This window comes from Pantherophis guttatus, chromosome 1 (genome assembly GCF_059756535.1).
Source record: "Pantherophis guttatus breed Tessera chromosome 1, ASM5975653v1, whole genome shotgun sequence".
Taxonomy (NCBI): domain Eukaryota; kingdom Metazoa; phylum Chordata; class Lepidosauria; order Squamata; family Colubridae; genus Pantherophis; species Pantherophis guttatus.
In genome coordinates, this window is record NC_142063.1 from 321,207,801 (window position 1) to 321,230,898 (window position 23,098).

Sequence of the window (23,098 nt, forward strand, 5' to 3'; positions counted from 1 at the left end):
TCAGTGTACATAAAATAAAGGATACGTTCATCAAGAATCATAAGGTACAACACTTAATGATAGTCATAGGTTACAAATAAGCAATCAGGAGACAATATCAATATAAATCGTAAGGATAACAGCAACAAGGTTACAGTCATAAGTGGGAGGAGATGGGAACAATGAGAAGATGAGAAGATTTATAGTAGTGCAGACTTAGTAAATAGTTTCACAGTGTTGAGGGAATTATTTGTTTAGCAGAGTGATAAAATAGAGAAAAGAGAAAAGTGAGCATTAAGGATTCTATAAATATAATCAATCAATATGAAGGCATTTCTTCCAGTAATGATGAAGGGCTTCACTTGTTTATGGAGTCTCCATTTAGGATAATGTTTGGGCACCTAAGAGAGGGCTGGAGAGCCAGTTTGGTATAATAGTTAAGGCACTAAGCTAAGACCATGAATTCTAGTCCTGTCTTAGGCATGAGCTGGGTGACCTTGGGTTAGTCACTCTTTCTTAGCCATAAAAAGAAGGCAAGGGCAATGCACTTCTGAACTCCTGACCGAAAAAATTGCAGGGACTAGTCCAGGAAGTTGCCAAGAGTCAAGAAGGAGAAGGACGAGAAGAAGGAGCAATGTTGGCTAGGGAAAATAAAAGTGCATGAAAAGTTCTGACAGATGAGATCATTGACAATCTTTAATAATTCAGCATCCTTTCTCCTACAACAGCTGTCAAATCCCATTAGAAAGCTTATGAGTAGAACAGTGAACCTACTGTTGATATCCCAGCAATTTCTATAGTACAATTCTATTTTGTTATCAGCATTCATAATTATTGATATGTGTTATCTCCATCAACTTGGTCAACATTTTTATGTGTATATGGAACACACGCTATTCTACTACCTATAATATTTCCAGATAGCAATAGTTCTGCTTCTTCTCTGAATAAAGTAGAGCTCAGGGAGCACTGAGGTAATTTTATCACTAGTGCAAAACTGGTTTGTTCTCCTACTGTCCTCTGGTGCTCAGTATTACATACAAGCACAACTTCCTGGGGTAGTTCGACCATCTTACTTACTGTATTGGGACCTGAGGCAGACTGATCCTCTTCTCATTCTCTGCAAGGGAAAAAGAGATAAAGCATGTCAGGAAACTCAAGCTCAATTCTATTTGTCCATTTTTGCTGTGAATGAGATCTCTTCCCACTTCTGTTTTTTTCCCTGTCTCCAAATACCTAGGTGTGGGTGGACTTCCCTTGTTCTGTTCTATTATTCTCTTAAGCTTTGCTAACTCTATTTCACCAAATGAACACTGGAGAAATTCTAAAATGAATTTTGGAATTGGAATGCAAAGTTTTCTGTAGCATCCATAAGCACTAATGAATTACAAACATGGGCCAGAACATTATTTTAAAAAATCCCTTTTCTTAACTGGAAACTTTGATAATGGTGGCTTTAGGAGTGAGTAAATCAGGCAATTGCTTTCAATTGAGGGAGCCTTCAATTCTGAAATAATTTCAATAAATAAAATATGTGAAATCTATAGAAAGACAAGGTGAAGAGTTCACCATGAAGACCTCTCCATGTTGTAAGAAGAACAGGTAAGGTTTTAACTTGGTGTTGTTTGCTTTCATTGATGAATTGTTATAACTATACTTTTGCAGCATGCCATAGATTAAGAAATCGTACAATAAAAACATATACAGCAATCTAATAATTTTAAAACTGTGTGTATGTGGGGGGTGGGGGTGGGGATCCAGTTAACACTTGGGTCCAGAGTCAAAACAGTTTCATGTGTTGCCTTGATTTCTAAGACAAGCTTCTGATTTTAAGGTTTAAGATTTAATGGAAAATACCATTAAATTCTTGTTTATATATAGTTGATTAAAGCTATAATCAATGCTATAAGGCTATAAAGCAATGTTGGATCTAACATTGCCTTACTTTCTAGTCAACACACCCAATATCATGTGGTCTGTCTGCCTGTCTGTCTGTCTGTCTGTCTGCCTGCCTGCCTGCCTGCCTGCCTGCCTGCCTGCCTGCCTGCCTGCCTGCCTGCCTATCTATCTATCTATCTATCTATCTATCTATCTATCTATCTATCTATCTATCATCTACCTATCTAACAAAGGTATATGGCCACCCAACTCACACATAGGTGACTCTGGGTAATTTACAACAGCGGTCACCAACTGGTGGTCCGTGGACCACTGGTGGTCTGTGAGAAAATTTTGGTGGTCCGCAGAAAAATTATTTGCATTTTTAATATTGCACTAAATCAGGGGTCCTCAAACTACGGGCCCTGGGACGGATACGTTCAATGAACGTTTGTGTTGCTGCAGAGAGTCTCCCCCTTCGGGGTCTTTTTGTGTGGGTCGGAGGGAGACAGAAATTCTGACTTGGGGTCTGCTTTGGCCTCCTGGTGCAGGGCTTTGGGTGAAGGCTGAAGGAAATTGCCGCTGGTGGTGAAGAGCCGGAGGACCTTGTTCCAGTGGGACTGCATCATGGTCTGGAACTGGCTGACCATCTCAGCCCGCTGAGCCTCCAGGTGCCAGTACCTGGCCTTGCACTCCCACAGGTCTTTCCGCTACTTGGAAAGCCTATGCTCATAGTCCTCAGTGAGGTGCTTCTGCTGAGCCTCCTTCTCGGTCAGATCCAATTTGAACTGAGCCAGCTGTTTTGCCAACTCTTTCTTGTGGTGGCTGTTTAGCGCCAACAACTGCTTCCTGTTGGGGCCCTGAGGAGCCGGGGTGGGCAGGTGATGAATTGGCCACACCCACCCAGTCACATGACCAGTTGACCATGTCCACCCAGTCATATGTCCACTTAGCCACACCCACCCAGCCGGTCATTAGGCAGATCATATTAGTGGTCTGCGGGATTTAAAATAATGAATTTAGTGGTCCCTGAGGTCCGAAAGTTTGGTGACCCCTGATTTACAACATTAAAAACACACAAGATAAAACCCCATAAAAAACCTTATCCATTTCAAGGAAATATTTTACACAGCTCAAGGGTCAAGGCAATGTATGAATGACATGATCCTGTGAACAGACTAAACATATAAACATTTTCCAGGAAATCTGAATTTTACTAGAAAAGAACTGGATAAGTTCAAATAATAGGTCAGTAAGAACCTCCCACAAATAGCTTAATATTGTTTTAAGAAACAAAGTATATCATCCACACTCTCCTACAAGAAAGTATGTGAGACAGACCAATTCAGTCTGCACTATTACATTCCTACTGTGCTTCTTCAAATCAGATAAGACCCACCCTTACCATATGCAAAGGATCACTTGATCTCACCTGTGTTGGGTCGGATGATGAGGGAGGTATCCAAGCATCCCTGCAGCCTGCAGTAGCCATCTATTAAGTCAGCCATGTTCTCTGCCTCAGCCAGGGAGGATGTCTTAATAGTCAAGGACTGCCAAGTTAAAAAAAGCCATATAAGGTTCCTGTGCCAACCATATAGATAGAGATTTCATTGTTAGTGCTCACGTGTTTGCCCATCAAGATGGTAACTACATTGGTTTAAAGCCCTTGGTTGGAACCCAAATACATGTTGGTGGCAAAGCTGAGAAAGAGATGAACCAAAGCAAACTGTCAGCACCGGAAAGGCCCAAGAAAATATCAAAGGTATAATCTTTTATTTTTAAATGTATATGTTTTCTCTTTTATTGCCTGACAAAGTTGCTTCTAGCAAAAGTTTGATAATTTGCAAACTTAGTTGAGTGCAACCTGTGTGTCTGAAGTCTCCCTCAAGTTGAACCTGATTCTTGGTGACTTCATGGACATGTCTATACAATTGCCATGGCAACAGTCCAGAGTTAGTTTGTATGTGTGTATAGGTAGGCATGACACACAGTTTAGCGTAGTGAATAAAGGCATTGGCTAGAAAATGTGAGACTATGAGTTATCATCTCATTTTACGCAAGAAGTCGGCTGGATGACCTTGGGCTAATCACTTTCTCTCAGCTCCAGGAAGCAGACAACAGCAAACTACTTCCAAAAGAAATTTCCCAAGAAGTCTCATAGCATAGATTTATCTATGTAGCTGCCATGAGTTAAAGCTGACTTGAAGGCACACAAATTCTCATACTATGAAATCTATGGATAGAAACAAGTTTTTCTCCTCTCACAATGTTAGCATGTAGACATCACCCACTCAAAAATAAATACAGAGAGATTGGAGACTGATGAAAGGAAGAAGCTCCCCCCGCCCCTTGTGTAGTGCACAGTTATGTATGGAATTTGCTGCCATCAAATGTGTTGATGGCCATCAATCCAGGCAGGGTTAAAATGGCCATTAGTCTTGATAAAGTTCTGGCATGCCTTGATTCCTAACTGCTAAGGAGCAAAAGTGGAGGAGGGATATTGAATTCTGGTCCATGCTTGTGTGCTTTGTGATTGCATTTGACTGCCTACTACAGAAGGCTGAACTGCACCAGCTCTTGGCTTTGATCCTGTTCTTACTTTTTCTCTCTCAAAAAGAGTGTTGGAAGACTTGGAACAGGGAGACATCTGAGATACGATCAATGGTGGGATTTAGCCGGGTCTGTCAGATTCAGACAAACCTGTAGCGGCGACTGTGGTAGGCCCTGCCTGCCTGCCCGGCCGTAATGCCATCCTATTTTGCCACGTTTTGGAGGCTGTGCGCATGCACGGAAGGCACACATGCGAGCAAAGAGCATGTGCGGAAGGCTGAGCATGTGTGAAAGGCGTGCACGCTCACATTTGCGAACCGATAGGGAAGGTAAATGAATCCCACCTCTGGATACGATCCAAGCCACCTTGCACTTCCTCCTTACCTGGGGGTTCCCAGTAAGACCAAGCTGCAGCAACGCTCTGCCTTCCTCCACAGTAGTACATTTGATGGATTTGATCTGTTTGAATTCAGCCAAGCAAGTGGGCTGCAAAGGAGTAACAAATAATGGTTTATGAAAGGTTCACTGGCATTACAAACAAGAAATCTTTCTGCTTTCCACATTTTGTAGTGTGAGGTGGGATGCTATGCCAGACCCATACGTGCAGAATAGCAGCATTCTGATTTGTGTCTCTTTATTTTTTTAATTTTGCAAAAAAAGATTTCTAGTGACACAAATTTCATTATATTTTCAGGTTACTGTGAATATTATTGTAATTTAAGCTCCAGGGCAAAACAGCCTTAACCAATCCATAGCTTGTATTTCACTAAACCAAGGGTGTCAAACTCGCAGCCCAAGGGCCAGATGCGTCACACACTGGCCACTCCCACCCCCGTTTTAACGAAGGGGGAAAAAGTCACGATACGTCATGTGATGACAACGTGATGACACGAGTTTGACACCCCTGCACTAAAGGATGTGCTTCAGTCTAGGAAGCTGGTCAGTTCTAACTTGTGAGATTTCAGCTCTCACGTAAAGAAGATCAGCTCTGTCACCATGGAGCTAATACACACTCATAAAACTTTAGCATAATCTCTATTTAGGTGATGCTGAAAGCAAAGTACAATGGAATTATCCACAAGCTTGGTAAATGCTGGACCAGGGGTTCTCTTTAAATAGCCTTGTCTAAAATGAACTGGATATTCTTCGACAACAGCATCAATGGCCATAGTGCTTCTAGGTTTGCTTGCTTTTTATTTAGTTATCCATGCATCCATAAAAAGAATTATAAAGTTGGAAGGGATTTTGGAGGTCATTTAGTCTAACATTCTACTCAGTGCAGAAATTTTTATACCATCCTGAATGTATGCATATGTATGTTTCTATATGGGGCGGCCCAGTTGACAATTTGAAATTCTGGAGGGTTTATATAGAGTACAAAAAAACAAACAAACAAAGAAAGAAAACCCCACATAACCAAAATAGAGCACAATGAGCACAATGGAACCAAAGCCAAAATCCCCTTCATAATCACAAAATAAGCTCATCCAGTGCCCTGGCCCAATGATTCAAGAAAGAGTCAAGTTTTCAAGACTTCACAGAATGTCAAGACAATCAGGGCTATTTGAATCTTAACATGCCTTTTGAAAGAAGTCTCATGACAGAGAAGGCATATGTCACTAGATGACACAAGCGACTCAGAGCATGCCAATTCTGTCAGCATTTATGGAAAAAGAAAAAACAGTTGGCAATAGCTGTACTTCCTTTACCAAAAAGGAGGTTAAAGTGGTAACCAGAAGCTTGACTGTATTAGGAAGCCTACTGAGAACCAGTGTAGCTCACCGAAGACATTCATTATCAGAGCCCCCTTGACTGCCCATGCTGCTCAATCAGTTTTAGTTTCTGGATGATGTTCATAGTTTCAGTACTCAAGAAAGAAAAACCCCGACTCCATTTTCATAGAGAAAGGCACTTTTACTGAGTATGAACTGAATGCAACCAAAGAAAAGCAAGGTCTGAGGCAATAGGCGCGTAAATCACATATAGAAAGCATCCCTAAAACCCTTCCCCCAACCGTCCAGTCAGGATTATCCAATCCACATCCCCCCCAAGGGTCATGTGGGGTGCAGCGTTCGATGGTGCCATCCTCCTGGTATGCCACGACGGTTGACCTTAAGTGGTTATCAGAGCTCTTCTCAGCCTCAGAGGAAACGCTGAGGAAAACTTTCTCTCCTCTTCTCCACCAGCTCACTTCCCCCCCTCCCAGACATTCAAACAGCTCCCCCCTCCCCCCCCATTACAATGGCAGCCAAGCAAGCAAGCAAGCAATAAAAAAGTAGAGGCTGACAGCAGCCCCTTATAGAATGTGTTGCAACAGTCTAGGTGTGAGGGTACCAAGGCATGAGTGACTAAATTTGGAGGAATTAAGCTGGAGAATTTCATTCCATCTCCAGGCACATAAACTTGAATTATCTAGCAGAGAGATAATATCCCGAGTTTCATGATCATGCTCTTTATAAGACCCTTTGCCTTAAGTCTTATCTCTTGGTTTTTACTGCTTTAAAAGACACAGTCCAACTAGTCTTACACCCAGGGGTGAAATCCAGCAGGTTCTGGAGAACCAGTAGCAGAAAATTTGAGCAATTCGGAGAACCAGCAAATACCACCTCTGCGTGGCCCCAAGGTGGGGTGGGAATGGAGATTTTGCAATATCTTTCCCCCAGGAGTGGGGTGGGGATGGAGATTTTGCAGTATCCTTCCCCTGCCATGCCCACCAAGCCACCAAGCCCACCAAGCCACACCCACAGAACCAGTAGTAAAAAAATTTGGATTTCACCGCTGCTTACACCTATTAGATTTCTACTCATCGAAAGATACAGGGATCCTGCATTAAAAATTGTGTTATTCAATTGTACCAGTGGTCTTCACAGAAGATGATTGTATGGCACAAAAACAACCCTGAAGTTACCATGGAAACACTCCTGTTCTCTCGCTTTCTGTATAATAGCTTAACTTGTATTCAAGCAACAACAACAAAAAAGGGAACAATAGATTGCAACAAAATCAAATTGTATTTGATAGGTTATGAAAACCCTTCTTTACAAGATCTCTGAGCAACTCACCTTTGCTTCTTTACTTGTCATCTGCCGGATGCCTTTTGGGCCAATCACCAGGTCCACAGTGATATTCCATCCTTGCTGAAAAGGGAAGCAAGGAAAGAAATTTGTGTTCCAGATAAAACAAGACTCTCCTAATTTTTACAGCCCCTGACATTCTCGATATTTTGGGCAGCAAACGAATTCTAGAGCAGGAGAGATAGAAGATTGTGGAAGAATTCTAGAGCAGGAGGTGATGCAAATGACAATTAATAATATATCAGCCTGGAGGTGGAAAGTTAGAGATGCCACCAAGTTTAAAGCAAAATGATAAGCCCCACATAAGCTGAAACTACCATATGATGCATAACCTAAGTAAGCTCTTCAATATGGAAATCTTTTGGAATTAAATCCAGTAAGCATACATAGGCCCAGTGAAATCAGGTAAGCAGGGAGGAGCCAAAAGTAAGATAGGTGTAAATTTGGATAGAAGCCTCAATTAACAGTGGAGAATGATTATCATATAAGATATATTTTTAAATATTTGCTTATCTTTGTTAGTTAGAAAATCTGAAGTTTGGGGATTTGGCCTTTTTTCTAAACATGAGAATGTCATGCTAATGAACTGTGTAAAAAAAAGTTATCTTGGATCACACACCTTGACCTATTCGATCCCCATATGCAAACACTATCCTTTATCTTACAAGTTCCAATCCACTGGATTTCAGCTTCAGAAGTTCTAAAATTCCAACTGTTGGTCCCTATGCATCTTGTCAGAACATCTCCCTGTACAGTATTGGTAGACAAGACACCAATCACATCATCTATTACAGTATTGGCGAACCTTTTCATCACCGAGTGTCGAAACGGGAGTGCCTGCATGCGTGTATGTGCGTGTGTACTGGAAACCAGAAGAGCAGCCACCCAGTGTGCATGCATGCGCCAGGCAGCTGCTCTTCCGGTTTCCAGCATGCACATGTGCACTGGCCAGCTGGTCTTCTGGTTTCTGGAGCGCATGTGTGCACGAAGACCAGCTGCACGGTGCGCATGTATGTGAAGACCAGCTGGCCAGTGTGCATGAGCATGCCGGGAAGATTATCTTCTGGTTTCTGGCGCATGCATGTGCACTGGCAGCTGGTCTTAGCATACATTTGTGCCAGAAACCGGAAGACCAGGTGGCTGATGGGCATACGTGTGCCGGAAACTCAAAGAGCAGCTGTCCGGCATGCGCATGCACAACAGATGGCTGCTCTTCCGGTTTCTGGCACTCCCGCACATGTGAAGACCAGCTGGCCGGTGTGCCAGAACCCAGAAGAACAATGGGCGACTGCTCGCGTGCCCGGAGAGATGGCTCTGCGTGCCACTTCTGGCACATGTGCCATAGGTTCGCCATCATAGATCTATTATAATAGTATTCTGAAGAGATTACGTTTAGAAGATCAGCCTTGCTTAATACACCTATACTGTATCTAAACTGTAACTGGAACCACGATTAGGCCACACAGACTCTGGGAAATATTTCCTTTGCCTGCCCAATACTTACAATCAACTCACAGCGATAGCTTTCTTGATCAATGTTGGCGAAGGTGGAGAGGGTGCCAAGGAACTTCATGATGCATTCTTCCTCTCTCAAGAGCGCATACTGCTGGAAAGTCTGCTGGATCATCTTGCGGAACTGCTTTGGCTATGAATGGGAAGCAGGGTGGAATTAAAAAGAAAAAAGGGGGGGGGAAACCCTTAAAACTTCTTAATAAATGCAGACAGAAACCTAAAATGGAATATACATGACAATATCATCACTCAAATGACGCAACCTAAATATTTGTAGCAGATCTTGGAACATAGGTGTTCAATAGTAGCATTTGCATGATGACAATACTGCCTGCTATACCATGTTGGCATCATCGTGGTGGCATTTGCCACAAATGCTGCTGGGTGAAAATCTGATCTGTATCAATGGCAGAAAAAAAGTTTCAGAATCTGAAATGGCTGAATGAATTATGCCATCACTTTCATACTGAAGGATTGGATCAAAATATTTGTTACTGCTCCAAAAATTTCTCTCCATATCGAAAAGCAGCTCAGCAAAGTACTGCGGTATTTTTCTTTAATTACAACAGGATTAAACAATAGAAATGGCCATTTGAAAATTGCAGCCATCTCACAACCATCTACTGCCTGAAGAATTCTGCTTGTCTGAACAAAACGTCTTAGGTTTCCATCGGCAGTAATGTGAACGTTTCAGAAAAAAATATTTCATTTTGTCACTTCCCTACTCTCGTGGATATTCATGCTTGAAACATTAAATTGTAGATTTTTGTTTATCTAATTTATGGGTCCATGTTTGGTGGGATACCAAATAGTTTCCTTTCCCCATAATTCAGGCTAGAAAGTATTTTTTACTACAGCAATTCCTAAGATAGATAAAGAGTGGGAAAGGAGAAAAATCCATTCAGAATAATTCTAGGAAAGCTAGAAGCTCTGCTAGACTTTCTCAGACATACTACAACTCCCAACTCCAGAGAACCTGGCTAATGGCTTATTCCCACCCTTAGTTGAACAAAAAAAAAAAAATGCTAAAACATTTCTCACCTTCAAGCTTTCTTGCATCTGTTTGGGAAAGAACAAGTCCAGACCCACTTCCTTCCTTAAAGAGAAAGAAAATGCTGCTTTACATGTCTATAGGTATGCAACCTCTGGCCATTTTAATTTATGGTATTTCTATTTAGATTTAGGGGTTTGTTTTAGAGCCAGTTTGGTCTACTGGTTAAGGCACTAGGTTAGAAAGCGGGAGAGCGTGACCTTGCTGTCAAGCAAGCATCCTTTTCCAATAATCTGTGATCATAAACAATGTCCTCTGGGCAAGGTGATCAGGGATGAATTCTTTAAATGAGAACTGAGATATTTGTGGACTGGATGGGGACGCCACTGGTAACCTTATTTAGACTGTCGTGTGGAATCATATATGGTCATAAACTCCTTCCAATCCAATTAAGATGACTGATATCAGTACAGAACCTGGGACCAAAACTAATATTAATTGGTGTCTTGACCCTTCATCATTTCACTTCTCCACCCCATGTGATTTCCCTCCCACCGATTCTTTTTCCAGCTCCACCTTCTTCAAGCAAATAAATGTTGCAATTTCAGCTATGATGCATTGGGAATGCAATTCTGTTTTCCCAGAGGAAATAGAATGTAATGTTATATGGGTAGGAACTGGACTCAGAAAGAATGCAGCAATTAGCTGTTAAGCCTTAGATGCTACTGTGAATTTGGGGGTGGGTTTTGGGAGATCCTGTCTCTGTTGCTCTTCTCCACACATACACATTCTTTCTTCTTCATACACGAACACGCACACCTACACACATTTAAAATATTTTGTCTGGTTATGTAAGCAGGGCTGCATACAATAGGAAAGAAAGAAATTTACCAGGCAAAGATTACTACAACTAATGGAAAACTTTTTAAAACATGAACCAGCATAGTTAAGAATGTTGTCTACATACTCCAGGAATTCAAAGTTGGACTTCTTGTCTAAAGCGTTGTGGGGCATATCCTTGTAGAATCTCCTGCAAAAATTGGATATTAAAGTTTGCATGATTCCTAATTCAACACAAAACTCACACCAGTGTTTTTAAATTGAAGTTTCCCATCTCATCATCAACAGAATATCATTCAGTATTATTGTGTGATTCAGGCAAGAAACACAAGCATTGTGGTTTGTTTTGATATAGCTGAATGTGAAAGCTCACCTATTAAGAGTTAATGCTTCATGCAAACCAACCCAGTATAGTTTAGCTTGCTGTGAACAACTCATTCATCATAGCTTGTTCAGTAAATTGTACTTAACGATACCCTGCTTTATTATTATGCAAGAGCTCACCAATTTCTTATAATATTCCTCCCTAGTTGCATCCTTTCAGATTTCTGGTTTTGCTTGTACTCATGCTTTGTCAGATCATTCTTCTTGCCAATGTCCCAGTTTCAGGATTTAGGTTCCTGTTTTGCAAGGATCACTGTGCAAGCCACAAGAGTTTGATCCTGCTCACATGTTTTCCAAACATGCTTGTGTCAGATGCAATCTTCTGCCTAGCAAGTACATACCTAAGCTCCAGGCAACCTAGCTGTAGGGCCATTCCCTCACTCACTTTGCTCGCATAAAGTTGCATGTATTCACTCCGGAGCTGAAAGACATAAATATGATGGTCAGTTAAGGATCCCAGGTCCCTACCGGTGCCCACTACTCTTTCCAAAAACAAAGATAACTGGGTATCCTTGCACAGTAAGGGCTTTAAATGAAATGCATTTAAAAAATAAATATTCATTCATTTAAATTACATCTTCAACTAAAGCATGCTGGCAATTCTTGGAGTTGAAGTCTACACATTGTAAAGTTACCAAGTTTGAAAAACATTTTCAGAATAACAGAGTTGGAAGGGACCTTGTAGGTCATCTAGTCCAACCCCCGCCCCCCCAAGCAAGAGACCCTGCACCATTTCTGACAGATGGCAATCCAGTCTCTTCTTGAAAGCTTCCAGTGATGAAGCTCCCACAACTTCTGAAGGCCTGGCTGCAGACCAGTACCGATTCATGGCCTGTTAGGCTGCACAGCTGGAGGTAAGTGGTTGGTAAAAGAAACTGTACATGCATGGGATCTAGGTTACGTGTTCCCCACCTCAGTCCATTGAATAATTGTCTTCCACAAAACCAGTCCCTGGTGCCAAAATGGTTGGAAACTGCTGATGTGATGAAGTTACATTAGTAAGCACAATGGAGGGTGCAACCTCACACATTCAACACAGTTACCCCAGGGACAGATCTTTAAATAGGGACTGCAGTCCTCAGAGACCAACCTGTTGGTAGAAATACAGAAGCGTTGTCCGGTCCTCTTGGAAGCGTTCAATATAATCTTCGGGGAGGTAGCGGACCTGGAGGTCATACCTTAAAAAGCATACCAAACTTTTAGGTTAAACCAGCATTCTTCAAGTTTAGTGCTCAGATTTAGCAGACTACAAAATCTGGCTTCCCTAACTAGCAATGTCTTATTGCAGTTCTCTTTTCCATACTGACAGCTTCTACTATCAGTACAACTTGCATTAACTGTACATAAGTATTATATGGATATTTTCCCTTAGTTTCTTCCCCTATCAAGTTTTATTTTAATCACCGTATCGTAGTCTCATTGATGCATTGTCTTTGTTTCATTGTACTAATAAAATTAAAACAAATGAGACTTGCTGGGAGAAAAAAAGCATAATAAGATATCCCAGCAAAACTGGACTTCGACCCTGTTTCTCTCCTCCCTTAGTACCCAAGAATGAAGCTAATCTGGAAAGATTGGTCTGAACAATCTTCTCTGAATTGAGGTCAAGACGGTTGGTGAGAACAGGATGGATACAAAAGGGGCTCCATACCTCCATTCAGCCTCAAGGTGCAAACATTCGTATTTGTCCTGGACTTCACCAACTGTCATGTCTGGATGAAGCCAATGGATCTCGTCCGATTTCACATGCTTCAGGCGTAATCCATAGCACTCAGCAAGCTGTATATCAGGACCAATTCTTCCACTCTGTAGAATTGACTTTATTACTTCCTATAAAGGAAAAATCCAGATAAATGGCAGAAAGGGGAGAAAAATATAACAAGGTTGTGAGAAACTTCTGAGCTTAAAAGAAATTCTGAACAGAAGAATCTGGTAATTCATATGAGCAATACTTTACAAATATTTTAAAAATACATGAGATATCTATCTTCTATTTGAATTTAATCTGGAGACGTGCAAGAAGCATTTCTAATTAAAAAGAAGATTCTAAGAGGGAAAAAAATCTGACCAGGGAATTCTGGGAATTGAAATTAACACATTTTCAAGTTGCCAAGAAACACTGTAATATATATGCCTCACTAGCAATGCACTAAATGACATTTTGGCAACCCACTAATGTCACTTTGGATGTCATCTATAATGTTCCATGTATACAGTCATTTTGCACATTCCTTCTTGGACCCAAGAATTAGCATCTGAATGAGAGGAAAAATTTGTTTATTTTGTTTTTCTGGGGGAAAGATGGTAACTGGCTTTGTACCCCCTAAAGTCTTATAAAACCTAAGAAGAGAGACAATATACTCAGAAGAGGCTTAATAGAACGTATTTTGAATTTAAGAAATGCTTTGCTACATTACACCCAATATACTATTCAGCATTTTATTCTCAAGAACAGTTCACTCTCTAGAATACTCACAAAGCATAAAGACAATACATCTTCTTTTTGCTTTGTCCCAACAGCTAAATTCAGAAGTAGACTGTTTCTAAATAGGTGTGTTCCACTTAGCTACATTCTAATATTCTCTGAATATTGAAATTTATATTGCCAAAACATCATTATTCATATACAAAAGGGAGAGTAGCAGCTTTAGATTTAGCCCTACAGTTGGCAAAAGTACCAGAAATATTACAAAAACTAGATTATATAAATTAAACAAAGGTATGTTCCAAAAATTGTATGTTTGTATGTGCATGTGTGTGTATAACAACCCAGTAAGGACAAGGATACCTATGAATTTCACTGATTCCACTTCTCCCTTGTGGCTAATCTTTGGAGAACCCTGCTTTTCTCAATGTCTAGTTTGCCTAGGGTTAATTTAGGGTTAAATTAAACCCCTAAATGGTTTAGTCTGTGGGTCACCAACCTTGGCTGCTGGGTTATGTGCAGTCCCCAGACCTCTTTCTAAATAGCCCTAAAGATTACTCTACCCTAATCGCCAATTTTTAGTTGCATATTTTTTTCCAAATAAAATATTACCCCTGTTCATTTTAATATTGTCACAATAGTGTCACTAGCCTGTTTTCTATGGCTCTGGGAAATTAAGGAAAATATGGTCTTTAAACACACACAAAAAGTTCGCTGCTCCTGTTTTTAGCCCTTGGCCATTAAAAAATTTGTCAGTTTTAATTCAATCTGATGGGGGGGGTGAGGGGAGGTGTGGCAGCCTATTTTAAAAGAGATCTACTTTTGTAAAAAGCCAATTCCTTGAACTCTAGCAGTCCTTGGTCAAGGATAATAAATCAAAAGCCCCCAGGAGCCTGAGATTCTGTCTGTTGCTAAATGTTGGTGATGCAATTTTGGCTGGTTTTTTGGGTTTTGGTGCAATTTTAAGGATGGATATGGGAAAACAAGTTCAAAAGGAAGGCCTGCCTCCACTCTGATTCCCTCCTCCCCATTGCCCAAAAGGCTGAATCATCTACACTCTGGCCCTCAATGGGAATTGGCAAGGGAGGGGATGCAACTTACACATAATGTGCAGAAAGACATTGAACACATACCTTGGTGATATAGATATACTTGTGCACAGGGGTGAAATCAAAAATTTTTCCTAACCGGTTCTGTGGGCATGGCTTGTTGGGCACGACAGGGGAAGAATACTGCAAAATCCCCATTCCCTCCCCACTCCTGGGGGAAGGATATTGCAAAATCTCCATTCCCATCCCACTCTGGGGCCAGCCAGAGGTGGTATTTGCCTGTTCTCCGAACTACTCAAAATTTCCGCTACCGGTTCTCCAGAACCTGTTAGAACCTGCTGGATTTCACCCCTACTTGTGCATCTTTTAATAAGGGGCATTCTGTTCATTTAAATCAGTGTTGTTCAAACTTGGCAACTTTTTAAGATATGTGGACTTCAATTCCCAGATATTTCCAGCCAGAATTCTGAGGAATTCTGGAAGTTTGAAGTCCACTCATGTTAATACTGCCAAGTTCACTTGTTTACTTCTGTTCAATGGTGTCTGGTTCTCAGAGACTGCTGGAGAAGAATCTGCAGGGATTTTTAGCAAGGTTTTTTAGAAGTGGTTTGTCATTGCCTCCTTCCTAGAGCTGAGAGACAGTGACTGCTCAAAGTCACCCAGCTGGCTTTATGCCTAAGGTGGGGACAAGAACTCATGGTTTCCTGCTTTATAGTCTGATGTTTTAACCACTACACCAAAGTAGCTCTCATCAAATTTGAGGAACACTGATGTACACCAGAAGGTCATGGATCCAAGCCAGTGGTGAAATCCTGCCGGTTCTATCTGGCTTGCGCAAACTGGTAGCGGTGGCAGCACATGGTTCAGCAAATCGGTAGCGGTGGCAGCGCGAGGCTCCGCCCACCTGCCCGGACATCGTAACTTCCTGGTTTTAACCAGGAAGTAACCCATTTTTGACCTTCTGCGCATGCACAGAGGGTCAAAAATCAGACCTGACGATGGCGCACGCACACTTCCAAACCGGTAGGGAAGGTAAGTAGATTTCACCCCTGAACCAAGCCCATTGCAAGAAGTCATCAATCAATGAGACTGATTCATAAAACTCACCCGTATCTCCGTCATGACTGTACATTTCACCAGTTTGAAGTTCTTGCCCATGTTGAAGCTGTTGCTGTGGAAACAAACCTTGAGGATCCGAACTTCATCCTTGTCGATATCAATGGGTACAGCGACCATGGTGGTCTCTGAGGGCCCTGCCAGGCTGAAGCAACTGCGGAGAGAATTTGCTCTCAGCCGGCTCAAGGCTTCCGGCAGTCCGGACATCATCATGAGCAATGCAATGCTAACGCTGGATCATTACCTCCTGGCAACCAAAAAGAAAACAATAAAGGAGTCAGCAAGAAAACGGATTTGCCAACCTAGGCCTTGTGGGTACCAATATATCAATACACAAATTTCTTGATCTTACCATACTGTTTATACATTAAAATAGCTTTTCCATTTTTAAAAAAAATCAAGTTAGCCTGCTGAAAGCCAAAGCACCAGCTCTAAAGATTGTTTTGAAAATAAAAGCGGGGGATGACTCCAGCTAAGTATTCTGTCTGGAGACATATCTGCCTGCTCTGAAAAAACAAACCCTGATAGTTGGATTCTGTGGGAGAACATCCTACGGACTGGGAATAATAGAGGGGCTGGCAAAGAACCTTCTGTTCTACAGAACTACCAACATCCTCCACGGTAGTCGGTTTGAAATGAGGCAAGTCCTCCTCTGGCACCTATTTTCAGGAAATGCCTGCAAGTTGTTCCTAAAATCTCAATGGTACCCATTAGAAGAATATAGCACAGAACATCTGCAGTCTCTCCCACCTGAAAGAAAAGACCTGGCTCAAATGGACGTCAAAGGAGGTAGAAATAATGCAACATTTCCCCATTATTAATGTTCCCCCTCAGAACCTCAGAAACCCATTTTGGAAGACACTGTATTATGCATTTTTTGAAGCTTCGTGCAAAGGATGATTCTGAAGTAAGGGGCACTGAAGATGAAATGTGTTGGTATAAAACCTTCTTGTACCGTTTATGTAAGGGAAAAGGGGGCTAAGCACAGAATTTGAGGAAGCATATCTCAAGCAGCCCTTCAGGATGAATCACCCAGAACTTAACACCTATAAGATTGGGGACTCAGACCTCCAAACAGAATAACAGAATCACAGAGTTGAAAGGGACCATTGGAGGTCTTCTAGTCCAACCCCCTGCATAAGCAGGAGACCCTATATCAGTGATGGCTAACCTTTTCCGGACCGAGTGCCCGAAGTGCGTGTGCGCTCGCCCAAATGCACGCCTGCATGGCTGAACCCCCAAAATGCAATGGGCGCCCGCCCCCACGCATGCGCCCACCCCATGCATACTCGCCCCCCCCATGTATGTGCAGCAAAGACCCATAGACCAGCTGGCCAGCAGGAGGTGCACATGCATGCACGGCAGAGCTGAACTGGGGCGACAGCTCGCGTGCCCACAGAGAGGGCACTCCCTGCCACCTCTGGCACGTGTGCCATAGGTTTGCCATCACGGCCCTATACCATTCTGGACAAATGGCTGTCCAATCTCTTCTTAAAAACCTCCAGTGATGGAGCACCCACGATTTCTGGAAGGCAACCCATTCCACTGGTTAATTGTTCTCACATCAACCAAACATGCACTGGCAACACCACAGCATTGATACCACCCCCCCTCAGGGATTTGGGTTTGGCAGGGCTGTAACAATCCTATAAGATACCCCCTGCCTCAGGGCCAACTTTAAGCATTCCTGTCAGCGTCTCAGCCCTGACATAGAAAAGGGAGGATGAAGCTTGAACTTTTGCCTGCTAAATCCCTTTGAAGTTTCGATCTCCTTAGAGATGAAGAGGAGGGGGGAACATTCCTGTGAACTGACAGGAAAAGAAATCAGGAGAGTGACTTGGAAGATAGCCAATGAGAAGCAGAGAATTGGGGATCGGAAAGGGAGGGATTGGGGGGCAAAGGTCAGTACTGACTGCGCAGAGTCATGATCCGGTTGCTGTACTCGAATAAAGAGAAAATTTCCTTAAAGATTGGCAGTTTGGAAGGTCATTTATTTTGAGATAGCATCGAAGCTTGACAATTCCTTTCCCTTCCTTGGTTTCTAGACATTGACCAGAAGGTGGGTCTAAGGCAGTGTTTCTCAACCTTGGTAGCTTGAAGATGGGTGGACTTCAACTCCCAGAATCCCCCAGCCAGCAGCGCTGGCTGGGGGATTCTGGGAGTTGAAGTCCACCCATCTTCAAGCTTCCAAGGTTGAGAAACACTGGTCTAAGGATCATTTTAATATTCTACACCATCCCAATAAGTTATAAAGACTGGCTTGATTTGGAGAGCTGTGGTTGCCTTCAAGAGCCCAACAAACTCCCCAAATATGAGGAAGGGGCTATACTGAAGGATATTTTTGCTCCCCCCTGACCCTCCCCTGTTAAATATAGATGTTAACTCTTTCTGCTTTCCAGGGAGAAATCGTCCTTTTTCTGTCTTGCTTGGATCCTTTGTCATAACGTTATGAGCCTGTGCACATGTCTCTGCCCTGAAAAACATGTGTTTTCCTTCCGCACTTGCTTTCACATAGACCCCCCCCCACCCTTCCAGAGAGTCGACGCTACTGAATTACAAATTGTTCTAAAATAAGGGCAACACAACCCACGGAAAAAAAGTGAATGTTCTTCAGTTATCCTTAACAAGGAGACGGCCGCGGTCCATGGACCAACTTGCTCACTGCAGAGGAAGCCAAATATTAGATAGCGGTATTAGAGGAGAACGAGACAAAGAACTGCGAGCCGCCTGCCAAAAACGTGATTTCTGCTTCAGTGTTGATTTCCCCGAGCCCAACTACAAGTATGCACAGTGAACCTGGACTACCTTTATTCCAACACAAAACAGCCTCGAGCAGCGGACAAAATGCAAGATGGGAAGTTTAAGCAGAGGAACTAGACACACACACACACACACACACACACACACACACACACCTCTACAAAGAGCCATTTTCAGTTCTGAAATATCATATCCCAAAGATGCCTTTTGTTTACATTAGTCTTTACGCGCAATTCTGCAGGGCAAGAATTTGGTCAGTCCACTTGCAGATGGCTAGCAAGAGTCACACACTCCAGTGGTGTTGTGGCCTGCCAGCAGCCTGCGCGGATCGTGGCTGATCCCGATGAAGAGGAGGCTGGTGTTGTATCGCGCCAGCAGCCTGCACAGCCAGCGCTCGTGTCGGACAGCGAGTAGGCTGAAGAGAATATGATGCCAGAGGCAGAGACTCAGCCAGGGCCTTCAGAACCTCCAGAGGCTCCTTCCAGTGGAGAGAGTGAAGTGCAGGAGCCTCTCCTCAATGCTCGGGCACGCAGGGCTGCCAAAAGGCAGGAGTGGCTACTCAGGAGGAGGAGGTCTACTTGAGAGTAGGGCTTGAGGATAATTAGCCACTCCCTTAGCCTATTTAAGTCGCACGCAGCTAGTGCTTTCTTGCTAGAAACAACGTCTCATTACTACAGAGCATCTTGGAGAGCGAGCGACTTCTCATATCTGGTTTTCTGGGCTGGTTGCCAACCTTTGTCGGACTTTGTTCTTAATAACTTTGATAAGGACCCTTTGCACGGGAAGCCTGCATTCTTGAAAGGGGTTTGTTTGGAATTAAACAGTGTTTGCGAAGCTTGGTATGTGTCACATTCTCTGGGAATCCGAAGCTGGGGCAGAACAAGTGGGGACTCACTGCTGTTACAGAGCCCTCCTTTGTTTCCCCTCTCCTCCTTCTCCCTACTGTCCCTTGCTCTCTTCAAATACCCCCGTACTCCTCTGACTTGGCCCAGTCTTCTGGGGCACATTGGTCCCAGAGGGAAAAGACAATACACAAGGATGGTAGGGAGACAGTCCCATTTAGGACCTCCTGAACATTGGGTTTAGTCCAAGCAGGGTAGATCTTAGCTGAATATTAAGGCATTTCAATGCAACAATGAAAGCATTTCCTTAAGAGATTTCCTGCACTGAGCTAGATCTGAGCCTCCCCTTCCCACCTCCAGTGTGTGTGTGTGTGTGTGTGTTTTGCTACTCTAGCACCTCCTCCCCCTCCTTCACCATCTGTACCACTTCTCTGCATTAGTAGCATCCAAAGCATCTGATCAGGCCCTGTGCAGGGATGTGTTGTTGTTATTATTCATCTCTTGCAAAGTTAGGCAGGAGAGGGCAGCTCCCAAAATCAGCCAAGCTTGCCAGGTGGAAGCGTCCATATATATATATATATATATATATGGACTTCCTCCCCACCTCCCCCCCTTGCTTGGGGAATAAAAATAGCACTCTCACACAACAACAAACCTCACAACGATCTCTTTCCTGATATTAAGAAATGCTGCACTTCTTGAATTATCACTTCTTGATAAAACAGCCACCCAAGCAGCAGGAGCTTTGCAGGAAGGAAATGGGTACTTTCAGATACTGCCCTTGCGCCAAGTGGGCACTAGAGGGTGTCAGAGCCTCACAAACCTGACCTTTGAGCACCACATCAAGGTGGGAGGCATCTGATCTGCAAGAAAGTGTGATTCTCACAAGTACAGACACTTCCCAGGGGAGCTGGAGTGGGTTGGCTGAGTTTCTCCAAACTGCTGCCACTAACTGATCTTTGCCAATTTCAACTCTCCATCTGGTCCCCAGAGCAGTTCTGCTTCTTGTTTATCAGGACTCTATGCAGGAGCTCCGGGATAAGAAAGGGAGACATGCTCCATTATCTGCTTTCACAAGTTCCTTTTTCACGCTTCAAAATGGTTGCAGCTTCCTAGGGAAGGAAAGAGACAACAAATGCAGCTGCCTTGTGAAGAGCTTCTCAACCTTTCAGGGACCTTCAGGAAATGGAGAAGAACTGCAAAAGATCTCCCATTACCCCTCTTCATCACTCAGCTGGGGAAAAACACATCAACATCCTCATTTAATGACCCCATAATCTCTTGCGGGGTGGAGTCTGGGAAATTGAATGGAGCTTACTGGCCGGATGCCCTTCCTGTTGCCAATGCGGAGTTATATTCAACAGATATATTCACATCGTGCCCAGAGAGAAAAATATCTGCCTCTACCTACAATCGAACTCAGAGCCTCCTGATTGTGAGGTGAGACTTCCACCTCTAGGCCACTGCACCACTCAGCTTGGGAAAAACACATTCCAGATTGAAATCTGGTGTAGTAGAGCATACCCTTCTTTGGAGGGTAATTACAATTTTAATCTTAGAGTAATGAAGATTTGCTAGGTTGGACTGAGCCAATTCAGAGAGCTCAGCTTGATTTTCCCAACATGCCAACCGTAAACTACACTCAGTACACCAAGATCACCTTGGAAGTGCCAGAGCAATCACAAAGGGATCTTACAGAACAAATAAAAATATGCATACATCTAGTCTAGCATTGTCAATGGCTCAAGGTTTCAGCTAGGGAGTCTCGATGGACTTTGAGAAGCCTCTTTTTCTGAATATGCTGGTGGATTAAAACTAGTAAATTCTCTGCTCTTCCTTTAAAAGATGCACCCTTTATGGTTTAAACAGGGATTTACCACTAAATCACACTCTTGGTCCTTCTCCTTTTACGTTGCTGTTTCCTGCATTAAAAGGAAACTACAGCACCCATTATACTTAGTAGTGTGTTATTAGGTTGCAAACTTATTCATTTTGTACATCTCAAACCTCTAAGGTAGGAATGGGTTACTTGTGGCATATAGATTTCCCGCAGCCCTCCAGCATTCTAATTTAGCAAAATGATTGACAGGTAGGCTATTAAACCTGGGATGGTTTTCAGGTTTGTTGGAAGGAGAAGATTAAGAGAGAAGAACCAGACTCCTTATACTCCTGTTTCCTTTAAACTCTTCTAAACAAAGGGCCAAAGCAAATAAAGTTGGCCCTGCATGTCTACTGGGGAATTCTGGAAGTTGAGGTTCACAGATCTTAAAGTGGCTGAAGCTGAGAAACGCTTCTCTACCAGCTCTGTCAAAAACAGAGCTGCTGATCCTGATGTTTTAGAAGTTGACCTGCCTTGCTAGAAAGGAAGTAGAAGGCGACTGCCCACTGTGATATGTACTTCAAAGAATTTTAACAGTTTTCACTGCAAAACAGTAGGGGGAAATATATGATGAAGTGTACAATAGGAAGTCATGGTTTTAAAAAAACATATGAATTTAGAAAAAAAGTGTAAAAACATATATGGGAAAATTGCATATAAAATATATAATACAAGCCTGTATGGGACTAATCATGGTCAGAATCTGGGTGGGAAGAATATGTGATGTTCTCCAATCAAAGTCCCAAAGGTGCTTTTTCAAGAGGCAACTGGGCTGTCTTGGTTTTCTTTGAAGACATTCCAATTTTCATCCAAGAAGCTTGGATGACTGGATGGTAGGGAATGGAAGGATTTATATTCCTTGCAGACAGCTGGCCATTTGCATTTTTTTAGATAGTTGTTGAGGCCACTTGGAGGTTTGTCTGTGTCCTTGGGGTCACCTGATTAGTGCAAATGGATGTGGAGCATTCTTGGAACTGCTGAAAGGACTGTATTGTAGACTGGAGATAGATGATGTCATATGATATTAGATTATTCAGGTGACCCCGAAAAAACAGATAAAACCTCCAAGTGGCCTCAATGACTTTCTAAAAAGAATGCAAATGACCAGCTGTCTGCAAGGAATATAAATCCTTCCGTTCCCCACCATCCAGTCAGAGCTGAAGAAGCTTCTTGGATGAGAAGCAAAATGTCTTCAAAGAAAAACAAGAGGCAAGTCCAGTTGCCTCTTGAAAAAGCACCCTTGGAACAGCCATGACCTGGATGACTGAGAATCTCCATAGACAGTTCCAGTCAAAATTCTAAATGTCAACACAAATTTTGACCTCTTCACATGTGGTCTGACTCCACATTCAGGTTGATGCCTGTTGGAGCTATAAAGTTTTCTATAGTAAAATGCTTCAGGGTTGTGAGGGTTCAGTTTATCAGCAAGTTCCATCCTGCTTGATTTTTTTAACCTTTTCTCACTTAAATCCAGAACAGTTATTGCTATACTCTTTCTTTCTTTCTTTTTTCCCCCTTTTCTTTCGTTTAATATTGGCAATTCGTGAAAAGCCACTTTCGGCTTCCCTGCCTTGTAGCTGCGTCATTTTCTGCTATGACCGGATTCTTATTGCAAAAACTTGAAAGAAGGAGTAAAAAAACAAAAACAAAAACCCCAACTCCTTATTTGACAGCAAGCCAAATCCTGAATTGCTAAGAGCAGACTTGCTGTGTTAATGGACCTGCTGAGGAATTGACTGGCCTAATCCACTCTACATCTTCTCTATAGAAAGCAAGCTTAAGAATGCATGTCCATACGAAAAAGGAGCAAACCCCATCC

General features: G+C 42.7%; 1 protein-coding gene across 8 annotated transcripts in view; it reads right to left on the minus strand.

Moving 5' to 3' along the window:
- PTK2B (protein tyrosine kinase 2 beta) overlaps positions 1-23,098 on the minus strand; it is a 107,357-nt gene that overhangs the window by 33,335 nt on the left and 50,924 nt on the right. For all 8 annotated transcript variants that reach the window (XM_087883342.1, XM_087883341.1, XM_087883339.1 and 5 more), the window contains 11 exons: positions 15,790-16,045; positions 12,860-13,038; positions 12,299-12,386; positions 11,550-11,629; positions 10,952-11,014; positions 10,035-10,089; positions 8,986-9,126; positions 7,470-7,544; positions 4,792-4,893; positions 3,290-3,407; positions 1,060-1,099 (listed from right to left, as the gene is read on the minus strand). In XM_087883342.1, the coding sequence (XP_087739468.1) occupies positions 1,060-1,099; positions 3,290-3,407; positions 4,792-4,893; positions 7,470-7,544; positions 8,986-9,126; positions 10,035-10,089; positions 10,952-11,014; positions 11,550-11,629; positions 12,299-12,386; positions 12,860-13,038; positions 15,790-16,011 (1,163 nt within the window). In that variant the 5' untranslated portion in view covers positions 16,012-16,045. The remainder of the gene's footprint in view (positions 1-1,059; positions 1,100-3,289; positions 3,408-4,791; positions 4,894-7,469; positions 7,545-8,985; positions 9,127-10,034; positions 10,090-10,951; positions 11,015-11,549; positions 11,630-12,298; positions 12,387-12,859; positions 13,039-15,789; positions 16,046-23,098) is intronic.